The sequence below is a fragment of the Microchirus variegatus genome (assembly GCF_963457635.1).
Source record: "Microchirus variegatus genome assembly, chromosome: 19".
In the NCBI taxonomy this organism is placed as follows: domain Eukaryota; kingdom Metazoa; phylum Chordata; class Actinopteri; order Pleuronectiformes; family Soleidae; genus Microchirus; species Microchirus variegatus.
In genome coordinates, this window is record NC_139820.1 from 8,904,845 (window position 1) to 8,919,845 (window position 15,001).

A 15,001-nucleotide genomic window follows, 5' to 3' on the forward strand; every position below is an offset into this window, starting at 1 on the left:
CTTCAGCGACTGTGCGCCGACCGAGTGAAAACTCACTTTGTTCCTCTTCTCCAGCACATCACTGGGATTTGTGTTGAGAGGGACGAACTGATTGGGGTCCTCGATCCTGATCGGGGTTCCCGTCTCCACCGCCTTCATCCACTGTAACGGGTGAAGACAGGTGAGGTGAAAACTGTCTGCTCACACGTGTAAAAACCAAACACAACACACTGATATATAACCACTCTTTTGTAGCAGTCCTATGTGACCCATTCAGTTTAAGACTCCTGCCCGCACATACATGCCCCATCCACTATCTACCGTACCAACTCAATTATCATTGCTATGTCGAGCAGATCTGAATGCACTTTCCTTCTGAACAACCGCCAAAGTCCTCAGATGTCTGCGTTAAGCCGACAAACTATGGTAACACCATCTATGTGACTTAAAGGTGCATTATGTAATAAATCTAAAGCAACTGGCCGTAAAATCCTCCTAATATGTCACAGAGACTCAGGAATAATGTTCATATAACAAACTGAACTCACCAACAACAACAGTACAGTCAAAATATTTGCATTAAAAATATATTTTGCAGACCACAAATCATGTTTGCCAGTTACGTCTGAGCTACAATGGTGGCGCAAACGAAAACGAAATTAACGTTGAGTGTAGGAACCGTTTTTGGCCACATTCTTGCATATGGCGCCTTTAAGGACAGGACTATCTCCCAGTGTCTTAAACCCAGATCAAAATAAAGCTTTATTAAACTAAACAAAGGAATGAATGTGTTTATTTTTTCAAATGCTCTCTAAACTTGAAAAAAAAAAAAAGAAAATCAGTAAATCCGAAAATAATACTCATGAAAAACCAACCATGGACAAAAATTACTCTGAAAAACAGATCCAAAAATAAATTACTTTTGTTTGTTTTTTTCAAAAAAGATCATAAAAGCAACATTTAAGAGGCTTTGTTTTGTAGAACTTTGCATAATTTTATAATAGCAATAAAATAAAATGTGTTTTTTTATGGCCTAAGAATAAGCTGACGTGTTTCTACAGGAACCCAAAAGGACAAAACAGCTACAGTGTAAGTGGAGGTTTGACATGCAAATAAAGATAAATGGCTACGCCCACAAAAACCTGATGCGTTTACCAACAAAACAGAAAATGGAATCAGCAGAGAGACTGCTTTCAGTCAGTCCAACTGATTTGATACAGTTCTCCTTTCAGCCAGCAGATGGCGATCTAGTATCAATTTTGAAATCTTGAGCTGAGAGACATACTTGATTGACTGTTTTCATGAATTCCTATTTTACACATAAACAGGCGGAGAATCCCTCTTGAAATAAGGGACAAAAAGTGTAAAGTGTGCATCTGGTGAACAACAAACATTTAAGGTTGTATTATATGTGAATTTGCTCGTGGCAAAGTCTTCATAGTGTGACCATGTAAACATATTATGTCCCCAAAAGACAAAAATTTACATTAAAAGGTGATATGTTAGAAATTAAATTAAACTAGATATCTGCATTCACTCATATAGATGACAGAATATTGAGAGCATGTCGGCATGTATTTCCTCACTGACAGGGAAGCAACACAAGGAACTAAATGTGTTGTTTTTACAGCCTTTCATCGCGTGATGATTCTCCGATGGAATGCAGACACACTTTCACTTTCAACCGCCAGCTGTTGCTGACACACTAAAAATAACAAAATCAGTTCAAAGCTTATATAAATTTGTGTGTGCATGAACCCATTGCAAGCGCTCAGTTTTCGGAAAATCTGGCAACCTAAAATGTAGTAGTAGTTTGTAATAAGTAACCAATTTAAACGCTGATGGTCACTGTCGTACATACACACAAAAAACTAAACAAAAAGTTAGTTAGTTTTGAATGCGCATGTCCAATTGTTGTGGTTCAATTATTCTTGAATTTCATTGATCATTTTTATTCAAACAGTCATCTTCATCATGATGTCCAAGTTTTGTAAGTAAAACGAAACTTCAGGGACAGGAAATGACGTCAGCCACAGAGGCTAATGGGAGCTAACAGCAGTTAGCATTTGGAAAAGTGATCATTTGCAGGCTCTAGCAGGCACATTGCTGTCAGATCCACTGGACAGATAAATCCTCTGAGGCTGGAAGTTTGTGGAGAACTCTGTGCTGCACTGTGGATACTGTCGCCCTCGCCTGCATTCTTGTATGTTTTTACGGACAAAGCGGAGCTCCGCGAGACAGCAATTCCAGGAATTTAGCGCATTGTGACGTCCCAATTAGCGCGGAAGTCAACATTGCGTGTTTTATCTCCTGTACTTAGACTGAGGAGGACCACAAAAACATCTTCATCAACTTTTTTCCACACTTTGGCGACGGGTAGGGCCTAAATAGTCCCAAATATAAGGATTTAAATGATTAAAATTGTTAATTTTGCACAATATGGGACCATAAAATTGATCAAGTTATTTAGACATTGAGATTTTTTGTTTTGGTATTGCCACCACTGATAGCTGTTGTTTGAGATAAAGAAATGACCATTACATCCTTATACTTAAATGCCCTGCTTTCATGGTGGAATATCACTGTAACATGAACTTTTCATAGGCATATTCTTGTTGTATATCCCTAACTTTTTGTGAGTAGTGCATGTTCCACCATCCATTAGCACACACAAACTGCTCACTGTGGTTGTCCGGCTGTTGTAGCGCTCCTCTCCGCCCTCCACGTTGACCTTGGTGTAGCTGTTGGGCGAGTTGAGCCAGCGCGTCTTCTCCCTCTGCTGTCGCTGCTGCAAGAACTTGAAGGGCAGGCGCGTGGCGTCACAGTCCATGTCTTCCTCGAACATGAATGCCGTGACGGTGGCCGGGATCTCCACCTCGCTTTTGTGCCTGGGCTTGTCCCGGATGATGGGGTGCCTGTAGGCGAAACCTGTCCGGTAACCCTGCAGCAGGACATAAGATCACAAGTCCTTTGATCTGAAAGTATTTGGCTTGTTTTAGTTCACAGAAACAAACGCACATGGCCTCACAAGAAGTTGTTTTTTCCAGACTATCCCAGCTTCCACTCACAGCTGCAGCACAACCGAATACGCATTTATTATTCTTTGACTTTCACTTCCTGTGACGCTGATGGAACCGCCGGTTAGCAAATGGAAAAGAAAGACAGAACTGGAGCGGTGACCGCAGGGTTTCTGGCAGCACAGAGGACAAACACAGTGTGCCATTTCCTGTCTGACCCTTTCTCTGTTGTCCTTCTCCCTGCATCCCCCTATCCTCTTTATCCTCATCTTTCCTTTCCTTTTCATATTTCTCTCTGTCCCCGTCCTCTCACACGAGTCGACTGTTTTTCATTTTTCCACACGCAGCCTGACATCCAAGTTCCGTTCATTTCTGTTTTTCCCTTTTTTAATCAAGAAATCTGATCCAAACGTCGCCTGCAAACAGATATGCCACAGTTGGAAGCAGATCTACAGCGTATACACTGATTGTTAAAGGGGACAAACTGAGTGTTTATCTGAAGCAAACCGTGCGTTTATGAGACGAGACGGACGGCGGTAAAGGAGGGAAAGGACATGACAGATGAGCTGCAAGAAGGGGAAGAGCAGAAGGAAGTGAAGGAAACAGGGAGAAAGATGAAGTGTGGGGTGAGAGAGGTGAGAGGGTGAGACAGGCATGGTGAAGCAAAGACAATGAGAGAAACAGAGTGAAGGAGAACATACTGTAGGTAGAAATCTGTTGTTTTCAGCTGTGCTAACATAATTGCACAAGGGTTTTCTAATCATCCAATAGCCTTCTAACGCGATTAGCAAACACTATGTACCATTAGAACATTGGAGAGATGGTTGCTGGAAATGGGCCTCTATACACCTATGTACATATTCCATTACAAAAACAGCTAGAATAGTCATTTGCTACATTAACAATGTGTAGAGTGTATTTCTGATTCATTTAATGTTATATTCATTGAAAAAAAGTGCTTTTCCTTCAAAAATAAGGACATTTCTAAGTGACCCCAAACTTTTGAACGGTAGTGTATGTGCAGTATGACTCACCAGGTTATCCAGCATCCTCATCAGAGACTCAAACTCCAGCTCGCCAAACTTCCACTTGACCTGGTTTCCCATGTTGACGCCCGCTCTGGACACTTTGACCGTTTGTGTTTTGATCTTCTGATCCAGCAGGATCAGGTTGTCCAAACTGCCGGCACACGAGATGGCGTTCACCTAAAAGCCATACAGAGAGCACAGAGGGACAAAGATGTCAGCCTCGACGGTAAAACTGAGGGCAAACGATAGACGGAAAGGTGATTTTTGCAGAACTAAAATGAGATTTTCCCCTCACTCTAAACCTACCACAGCACCAGGCAATATACAGTACATGGCATGTGACATACATGGCAGGGGGGGAGGGATTTATTTATAGAAATTAAGCTGCGGTTTTGCAGGATGGATTAATATTTTCTTTTTGCTTTACCAGGGAGAGTCAATCGGATCTCGAAAATCCAACACATCTACAAGCAGTGAAAAGACCTAATAATCAGATCTGCCGATACAGTCTCGTCAATGTTATTGCATCGATACGATACGATACGATATACTTCATTGTCCCGTTGGACTCAACAGCTGCGCCATAAATGCCTTGACGGCATCAATGAAAAACAAGACATCATCAGCCATACCATCACTGACAAATACATAACAGTTATTGCACATATCCCATAAAATAACACATACATACACTATACATAAGTAATACATGCTAAAAGATTACCATTATAAATAATAAAAAAACACTCTACACTAAAATGATTATTGCACAAGTATCAGACTCAAGCAGCATTATTTAGGAATTTGATGGAGGTTGGAACAAATGAATTCTTAAAACGGTTGAGTTAACAGAGAGGGACTCTATATCGTCTGCCTGAGGGTAGGAGGTTATATTCAGTCAGTCACTATCCTCTGGGCTTGCCTAAGAAGAGTTTGTTCATAAGTGAACTGCAAGGTCTGATAGTCACTTAATCCTATCACCTTCATGGCCGTGTGCACCAGACGAGCGAGTTTAGTTTTTAGTTTTACAGAGATGTTGCCATATCAGGATGACATCCCATATCTGACTAAGATCTCTAGTACTGCCTGCATCCATACTTTCATTAGTACCTCTTCTTGTTATGTGCCGGATATATACATTTAACTATCTTATGACTATCATGATATTTAGACTGTCTGAATTGGACGAATTGGACAGTCGATCAGCTGAAGTCCTGAAGACTATCGTAACGACAAATACACTACCGTTCAAAAGTTTGGGGTCACTTAGAAATGTCCTTATTTTTGAAGGAAAATCACTTTTTTTCAATGAATATAACACTAAATGAAATGAAACGACTATTCTAGCTGCAAACGTCTGCTTTTTAATGGAATATGTACATAGGTGTATACAGGCTCATTTCCAGCAACCATCTCTCCAGTGTTCTAATGGTACATTGTGTTTGCTAATCGCGTTAGAAGGCTATAAGACTTATCTTGTCAATGTCTTGACTATATTTTCTATTCATTTTGCAACTCTTTTGATGAATAAAAGTGTGACATTTAATGGAAAACACCAAAAAATTGGATAGGTGACCCCAAACTTTTGTACGGTAGTGTATAAAGGCGGGACAGATCGCCAATTTTCTAAAAATCGCAAATGGTCTAGGAGTTATGGTCATAAGAAGTAGGCATGCCATATCCTGTCTGCGACGGAAGGGTTGAATTAATCTATTTAGCTTTATAGCAAAACCTTTAGCTAACGCCATTGTGGCATCCACTACCAGCCAGAGTTAAAATGAAGCGCACGATGCTTCTTTGGACCATCGACAAAAACACATCAGCGTTTTAATCCCTTCATCGGTCTCATCGTAGCTTGATTATTAGACTGTAGACTGAAAGAGATTATGACTTATACAGAGTTGTTAAAAAAAGTGGCAGCAGTTGTCGAAATTAGATTCAGACGGAGGAGGGAAAGCTGGTCAGTGTAATTCATGTGCAAAGGGGAAACAGTACTTCTGGAATGTGTTACGTTCCCCCAAAAACAGCAGCTCCGCGCATACCTGGATTTCACAGGCATACTGGACGACGTAGATGTAATTAAAGGCCTCTTCGATGGTTTCTCCGAGCGCGACAATGCCGTGATTCCGCAGCACCAAAACCTGCGAACAGACACAAACGTACAGATATCGTGATGAAGCAGAACAGAACAGAGCCAAGTTGAATCAAGTCTAATGAGATTAAACACGCCTTTTATTTGTCACGTAACAAAAAAAGAACGAAGATATTTCTCAACTCACGGGAAACTGACATTTTTCAAAAATTCTACCCCTATTCCAGTAATACAATAAAAGCAAATCGGTGAAGCCTTTAATGAATCAAACTGTTATGATTCTTTGTGTCAACAAGGGTTGGGTCACTCGGTGATGACAGCAGGACCTGGCAGCAGAGCAAAGGTAGAAAATCCCCCAAAATTCCCAGAATTCTTGCCAATTTGAATTCTGCCGATCACAGATGATTATAACCGAAGGGAAGTGCGAGACACTCACGTGGTGCAGAACATGTTTGAACTGAACTTGAAATGAGGCAACAATAAACATAGCAGACATTTCAACAGGATGGGCTGGTTTCATCGTCCTGTTACTGTTGCCTGTTAAACTTACTCCACACACTGTCGATTAGGTAATTTTTCTTTGTTGACTGCAAGGACAAGACTAAGGGCCCGTCTGAATACCTCCCCCTTAAAATTTACATGCAAATTGGCGTAGTGAACGTAACGAACGTGCTAACCTACAATTCCTGACAATTCTACCGGTGGAGCATGTCCAGGAAAAATGCCGGCGGATCCAGCTGTTGCGTTGCCTGTTAGCTATGATTGTTTTTCTCCGTCAACGCCGTTTTTTCTCCGTCCTCGTAAAACGCTCACGATCACGAATGAGATTGAAATCTGAAATCCAGGGTATTCGTGTTCAAGTGAACGCCGGTACACACATCCAAAACACTGACAAAACTACCCAAGATGAAGCAGAGCTAGCTAGCGACTATTTGCCGAGTGCTTCGAGAGCGTTTGCCCGTCATGTAGCTCGACAAGCACTCGGCCGCTCGCTAGCTAGTTAGCTAGCTGCTTTCATAAATCATCAGTTATTTTCTGACATTAGAGTTCAAAGCTCAACGATCCTTTGGATGTATATCAAACCAACATATTCCAACACAATTGTAACGTGCTTAATTACGAAAATATATTACAACGAAAATGTTCCCCGGCAGATGTGGCCGCCATCTTTGTTGACAGTGAGTCATCTTTTTTCACACTTAGCCTACTCATAGGGCCTCCAGAGTCCCAAATATAAGAATTAAAATGATTAAAAAGTTGATTTAGCATAATATGTCTCCTTTAAAGTGACTGGTTCATGCTTGTAGCTGGCAGTCGAATTTTCAAACATCTTAAACCTTTCTTGATTGAATGATTGGTTTCCTTGTGTTTTCCTACCTTTGCTGTTGGCCCCAGGGCCTTCTGCAGTTCTCTGCGGTCCTCCTGGTCATCCAGGCTGCCCTGGTAGTTGTAGTAGGCGACGTCACCCAGGACCAACGACTCCTGGGAAATGGGCAGGATGCCGCACTTCATAGACGACACCTAAATCGGCAGGGAAAGGAGAAGAAGGCGGTGAAGTCATACGAGTGATGAGATGAACCAGGGTGAAGAAGCTCCACGGTCGCTCTGTTGCGACTCACAGCAGCCATGGCAGGAGTGTGCACATGGACGATGCAGCGTATGTCTGGACGCATGGAGTAGATGGCAGCATGGGGGCTGAAGCCCACGGGGTCTATCCTCAGGTTGGTGGTGCCCTGTTCGATCACATTGCCGATGATGTTGACCTTCACCTGAGGAAAACGAGGAGACGAGACGGAGTCAGTGCGTGTTTTGATGGGTTTTATCTGGAGGTTGTAAAGCTCGACAGGAACAACGGGAGATAAAGAGGACACTGCGGAGATGGTGTCAAAAAAGCCCATAAGTCAAAATCAGTCGTCTTAAAAGGGGCAATGCATTTGGGGATCAACAAGAAAACGCAAAAACCTGGAGGGCAGAGAGTTGGGGAAGAAAGCGATGAAGACACAATGGTATAGAAAGGCTAAGTCTGCAGCAGTAAAACCAAATAACAAAGAGAACACTGCAGCGTTGCCTGCAGAGCTCGTACAAACTTGCCATCGGCGTAGCCACGTGTTCTCTGATTCAAACCAGAACTTACATTCTTCATTCAAAAGACAAAGTCCATTCAGCAGGATCACAACAGGGATGGGCATCGCATAATAATAATCCCAATATAATAAAATACACCCACTTCACATCTGGAGCTTGTAAAACAGGGACTCAGCCTCTTGTTATCCTACACTACAAATAACTGGCAAGTGAAATGTGGAGAAAACGGCTTTTCTTTCTCTAAAGGGTAAACCGTTCTTTTCAACCCTATCTCTTATTGAAAGAGATAAGGTTAATCAGGTTTTGTTCATCATTCAAACTAAACAAGAATTAGTAACACATACTAAATGACATGGTTCTTTTATTTCTTCCCATTCCCCTTTTAGTTTTGCCTGAGATCTGATTTTAGTCTCCTAAGAAACCACAAAGTGATTTTTGACAGCAAGCATTTAGCTCTCAATGAGCTCTTGAGTATCGGTACTCGAGAGCTCGGGGTTCGAACCAGCTCGAGAGATGGTTTCGAACCCAGGTTGGAACAACTTCGGAACAAGGGCCTTTCTGCAATGAGTTTGCATGTTCTCCCCATGTGTGCGTGGGTTTTCTCCGGGTTCTCCGGCTTCCTCCAACAGTCCAAAAACTGTTGTTTGTTTCTATATGTGGCCCTTTGATGGACTGGCGAACATCATGTCCTTGAATGGCCTTATATGGACATTTGGATCAATGCTCCATCTCTGTTGAGCTTTCACCCAGCACAGGAAAGAGAATGGCACAGGCCACACCAAATGAAATGGTGCCATCTTTGTCAAAGCAGGCTGACTGATGATTGAACATCGATTGTTTATATCACGCGTCTGGTAGAGTATATAAGTTCATCCCCTGTCCCCTGCTGCTCCCTCGCGCTGGATTACCGCCCTCCTCCCCCCAGGCCGAGTCAGTCAGATAGCTCCCCAGCTGAGAGGAGAGAGGCCCCTACTGATAAACATAGCAATGCTAATTATAAAAACGGTGCCAAAGGACGTGTCGGAAAAAATCTGAAAGGTCTACTGCTGTTGAATAGATGATAAGAAGCACTGATGTTTTTGGATATGGGTTGAGCATGGCCCGATGGTGTGCATCCTTGATTTTCAAATTTTTTTGGAGGCTACTTTTAAAGCAATGCATTTGCAAACACTGTGTCAAAAAAAATGGGTGCTTGTTGTACAACATCGTGTCCAAGCTCATAACTTTAAGGACTGATGAGTATTTCATTGTGACAGAACATAGTTTTGCCGTGAGCGAGTGTTTTCAAAGGCGCCATATTTAAGAATGTGGCCAAAAACGGTTGCTACACTCAAATTCAAAATACCGTGGTTTTTAGGTTTTGTTTTCTCCAGCCATTGTAGCTCAGACGTAACTGGCAACCCGTGGTTTGCTCGGCAGCTGAGACTCTACTGACTGCAATGATTGGTAGACGGCGGTAGGTGGCGCCACATGCCAGAACGTGATTTCAAAACATAAACATGATTTGCGGTCTGCAAAGTTTTTTAATGCGAATATTTTGGCTGTACTGTTGTTGTTGGTGAGTTCAGTTTGTTATATGAACATTATTCATGAGTCTCTGTGACATATTAGAAGGTTTTGATGGCCAGTTGCTTTAGATTTATTACATAATGCACCTGTAAAAATGCATGGATGTGGCCACAATGGAAGCGGTTCTGCAGGTCGCGAATAGCCTACTGCTCGATTCATAATACTACTCACTGCATCTCGTCAATGCACACATCATTTTCTTTTTCTTAAAATAACTATGTCTGTGTCTCTTTATATCTCAATGTACATCCAAGTCTTACCCTTTGTAGATTAACCCTACACAAGAGTACACCTCTTTGTACATCCAACCTTCACACACAGCCTCATTTGGACATAACTGAAAAATCTTCTTCAGCTCCCACTATAGGAATACATACTTCCTACAGGTACTGCACTAGTTAAACTACACATAAAAGTATGTATGGTACAGACATGGAAGCTTGTCCACGACTGCAACTTCACCTCCGAGCTCAAACAGAGGAGAGGCGTGTGGAAACTGACCAAGGACAACAGCACTTTCTCCGATTACCAAGCCTCCAAGACCTCGAGCACTCTTTTCCTGGATGATTCCCTCTAAATAAATATAACTTCAACTGAGCTGCGTGCGTACAGAGGCTAGAAAATCTAGAAAATCTGCAAAGGCGACATCATTTAGTGATCATCGCTCTGATACCGACAACCACTCCTGGAAAACAATACCAAGTTTTTCTTCAGATCACTTTTAGGCCTTTTAAACAGTTTTCTTCTACTGTGTGATTTTTTGGGAGGTGTCTACAGCCTTAAAAGTCTATCAGGATTGCTTACGAAAAACTAAGTATATTATATGCAGAGTATAATGAATCGCTTCAGAAGCAGAAGTTAGCGACGAGTTTCTTGGTGAACTGCAGACACCTGCGTGGAAAGGAGGTTTTGCAGCTGAAGTTCAGCTGGGTTTGGTTAAATATCTCGAAACCTGCCAACAAATCAAGAAGGTCAAACAGTGAAATGTGTCCTTTAGTAGTTAAGCTACTACAGGTCCTGTCAACCACCTGCAGCAACACCACAGGGGTGTCTGTGTGTTTGCACAGGTGTTGAAGATAACACAGAGCAGATGGAAAACAGACCAGAAATATGGACGAGAGAAGATGTGATCAGAGAGGAGTTTGTCGGACAAAAAGAGAGAAATTGCCACCTGAAAAAATAATAACAAAAAGAAAATGCACCAGCAAGAAACACAAAGATCATTCAAAGATTCTCCAACAAGAATCAAGGCAAGCTTACAATTCTTTTTTTAGTGGCGTTTCATGTTAGCTTATGTCAGATTATGTGGTATCTCGTACATACCTTGCTTATTTTCCAGGTATACAGCTTTAAATATAGTGATAAAGGTTACTGATACTAGCGTATGTGCTTGTATTAAAGTGCCATTTTATTAATGGAAACTGAACCATTCAGCAAGTATATATATATACACATATATACATATCTATATATACGTATATAGATATGTATATATACATACATATACGTATATATATACACGTATATATATATATATTACACACATATACGTACATATACACATACATATATATATACACATACATATATATATACACATACATATGTATGTATATACATATATAAATATACATACGTATATACATATATATACATACATATATATATACACACATATATCTACATACACACATATATATACACATACATATATACATATATACACATACATATATACACATATATATTTACGCATATATATATACACATACATATATACACATATATATAATATACATATAATATTATTTTTATAACTTATCTATTTTTTGTCTTTTAGAACAAGATACATAGGAATAACATGAAACTAAAACCAACCAAAGTCGATGATAAGGGAGGCAAACGAGAGTGAAACAGATGGAAATAGAAACTGAATTAGAGGGAGTTCAAATGCGAGGCAGAAGGAAATGAGGTTGCCAACAGATTATTACTCATGTTGTTGTGCGACATGTTCAATCTTTGAACTGAAAAAGAGAGACAAACGACCCAAACGACCCAAACCACACACACACACACACACACACATACACACACAGCATTTGTTGACCAGTTACAGAGTCACAAACTGACCACTGTAAACACACAACTACAAGCTCCAGAGGTGAGAGAAAGGGAGTCGCTTCTGTGTCCTCGCATGAAAACACTCAAATGTGAAAACAGAATCATACAGACAAGGGCACTGACAACCCTGTTATATTTTATCGCTGCAGCCTCAATATCTTTTTCTGCAGAGAAACAACAAGTCCCAGAGGGATAAAATCTCAAACCCATATGCAGTATATGGTAACACTTTATAATAAGTACACACTAGTAGCATTAGTTAAGTGCGAATAAATATTGAATTCATCATTTATAACACATGAATACTTAGTTTGCAGTTTATAAACACAATTATAAATGCTTTACTCATCACACCAGCTGAGGAACAGTGTCCAAACAGCTGCTGTACTCAAGCAGCCAATCAGCATCCAGCAGTGTCTCAGTACATGCTTCAGCACATGAGTAAAACATTTATAAATGTCTTTATAAACTACATGAGTATTCATGCGTTATAAATGATGAATTCAATATTTATTCATGCTTAGCTAATGCTAATAGTGTGGTTTTATTATAAGCATCGTTACCCAATGTGCAACTATGGGAAAACGATGATGTCATAGCCCTCGAACATCGTTCTCTTCGTCTTGTGTTTGCTGTGTTCCCCCCCCCGTCTTTGTTCATTCTGTCACCATTGCTGTGAGCGTATACACTTTAACGGACTAATAAAATAGAGCAAATAGCAAATAAATGTTTGTGTGCACGATCAACACCTGCTTCTCAGTTTTTGCCACATGCAAGCCTGACATAACGTACTTTGGTGTGTAGAGTCAATAGTCAAGAAACAAATAGAAAAACTTTGCATAAGAAAAGATGTATTTCTGTGTATTAAAGGCAAAAAAAGAAGATTGTGTTATTTGCATTTAATGTTTCTTACCAGGTTTGATGCAGATGCCTCGGCGAACGACAATCCTCTGGGGATGATAAGAATGTGGTCTTGCTCTTTACTGACTCGAGCCTTGGAAAGGAAAAAAATCGCGTCACGTTACAAATTATTGTTACAGCATTAAACAGATTAAAGAAGAGTGTTTATGTAGCGTCAGTATTGAGATGACCTTAGTTTAAAAGCCAATCAGAATATATACTCAAAGTGTTTTTTTTTTTTTTTGTTTTTTTTAAATATTGTGTCTGGTTGGTTCTGTGGTCACTCACTGTGATGTAAGCGCTGGCAAAGTGTGCCCAGCTGAACAGGTCCACCAGTCTGTAGACGCTGGCCAGCTTACAGCGCGTCAGCTTCTCGCCTTTCACCAACGTGGTGGATTCCACCCCGTACATGTCGTTGATGGGAGTGACCATCCCCAGACCTGGATACAAAAAAAAATAAAAGGTCCCATATTATACTCTATTTCTCCAAGTGAACCTAGTTCCCTGGTGTCCTAATGAACATGTCTGTGACATGCTTTGGTCAAAATCCCATAAGGATGAAGCACCACAGTAGCTCAATCACCCTGCCAAAACAGCCCTGTTCAGAACGCTCTGTTTAATAGTATCTCTTTAGGTCCACCTTAAAGATCCACCTTAAAAAAAAGTCAAACGAAATTTAAGGAACAGGAAATGACATCAGCCACAGAGGCTATTGGGAGCTAAGCATTTGGAAAAGTGATAATTTGCAGGCTCCAGCCGGCACATAGCCGTCATATATAACATGTATCCACTGGACAGATAAATGCTCTGAGGCTGGAAGTTTGTGTAGATCTCTGTGCTGCACTGTGGAGCCAAGAATAGAACTTTTCGCGGGGTTCCGGTTTTCGGAAACCGTTGCCCTCGCCAGCACTCTCGCGTGTTTTACGGACAAAGCGGAGCTCCGCGAGACAACAATTCCAGGAATTTAGCGTCTTGTGATGTCCCAATAAGTGCGGAAGTCAACATCGCGTGTTTTATCTCCTGTACTTAGACTGAGGAAGACCACAAAAACGTGAGCAAGTCTTCTTTTTTTCACACTTTGGCGACTAGTAGGGCCTCCAGAGTCCCAAATATAAGGATTTAAATTATTTAAAAGTTGATTTTGCATAATATGGGACCTTTAATTTCGAATTATTAAAGTAGTTAGAGTAGAGCAAGAGCAGAGTACTTGAAGTAGAGTAGAGTTGGGGAAAGTGTAGAGTAATTTGAATAGAATTTAAATAAATACAATAATTAAAAGTAGAGTATTGTACGAGTAGTTAGGGTTAAGTGGAGTAATTTGAGTAGAAACAATAGAGTAAAGTATTCAGAGAAGTTAGAGTAGAGTAGTTGGCGTTTTAGAGTAAGAGTATAACAGTATTTAGTATTTCAATCGAGTAGTTGGAGTAAATTAGAATAGTCAGTGTTAAGTAGAGTCATTTAAATAGAATAGTTTAAGTATTTAGAGAAGTTAGAGTAAGACAAGAGTAACAACATAGTAGCTGGATTTTCTACTGGCAAATAATCCACCCCAAATTTACTTCAATAGCACGTTTAAAAACCATCTGAGGACAGCATTAGTGACAAGTGTCAGAAACAGTAATAATATGACAAAAATTAGCAGTGGTAGACATCGTGCCACACACACTGGCGCCATCTTCCCTCGATGATTTGTTCCGTATCAGACATGTCAGGCTTCATTATACACTTAACTAATTACTAACTGGTTGGCAAATTCTTTGGCTATTTATTATGTATTTGAAATCCTGGTGAGTGGAGCCCTGGAGCACTTTTTTCACTCCTTATTATCATGTTTTATTTTTTTGCCATTATGTATTATCATACCTGCCAAATCTTTGCTGTCTTTAAATTATTTGTCAAATCAACACTGCACCTACGGGTATAAATATAGCAACCTGATCCTCACTCTGAATACTCCATCCTTAGATAATTGACTGCCACACGTCCTCAGACTTACTCGTTATTATCAAAGTAATTCAAGGAAAAGAGTCACTGCACTATTATATTGCTTCTGACATGTAATTCAGCATAATCTGTGCATTCCAGCAGTCTGACTTCACATACACTACCGTTCATACACTTAGAAATGTCCTTATTTTTGAAAGAAAAGCACTTTTCTTCAATGAATATAACATTAAATGAATCAGAAATACACTCTATACATTGTTAAT

General features: G+C 40.5%; 1 protein-coding gene across 4 annotated transcripts in view; it reads right to left on the minus strand.

Annotated features, from left to right (window-relative positions):
* Positions 1-15,001, minus strand: part of add3a (adducin 3 (gamma) a) — a 70,040-nt gene that overhangs the window by 11,471 nt on the left and 43,568 nt on the right. For all 4 annotated transcript variants that reach the window (XM_083906172.1, XM_083906169.1, XM_083906170.1 and 1 more), the window contains exons 4-11: positions 13,080-13,231; positions 12,805-12,885; positions 7,736-7,885; positions 7,494-7,637; positions 6,067-6,165; positions 4,031-4,201; positions 2,663-2,920; positions 37-141 (exon numbers count right to left, since the gene is read on the minus strand). In XM_083906172.1, the coding sequence (XP_083762298.1) occupies positions 37-141; positions 2,663-2,920; positions 4,031-4,201; positions 6,067-6,165; positions 7,494-7,637; positions 7,736-7,885; positions 12,805-12,885; positions 13,080-13,231 (1,160 nt within the window). The remainder of the gene's footprint in view (positions 1-36; positions 142-2,662; positions 2,921-4,030; positions 4,202-6,066; positions 6,166-7,493; positions 7,638-7,735; positions 7,886-12,804; positions 12,886-13,079; positions 13,232-15,001) is intronic.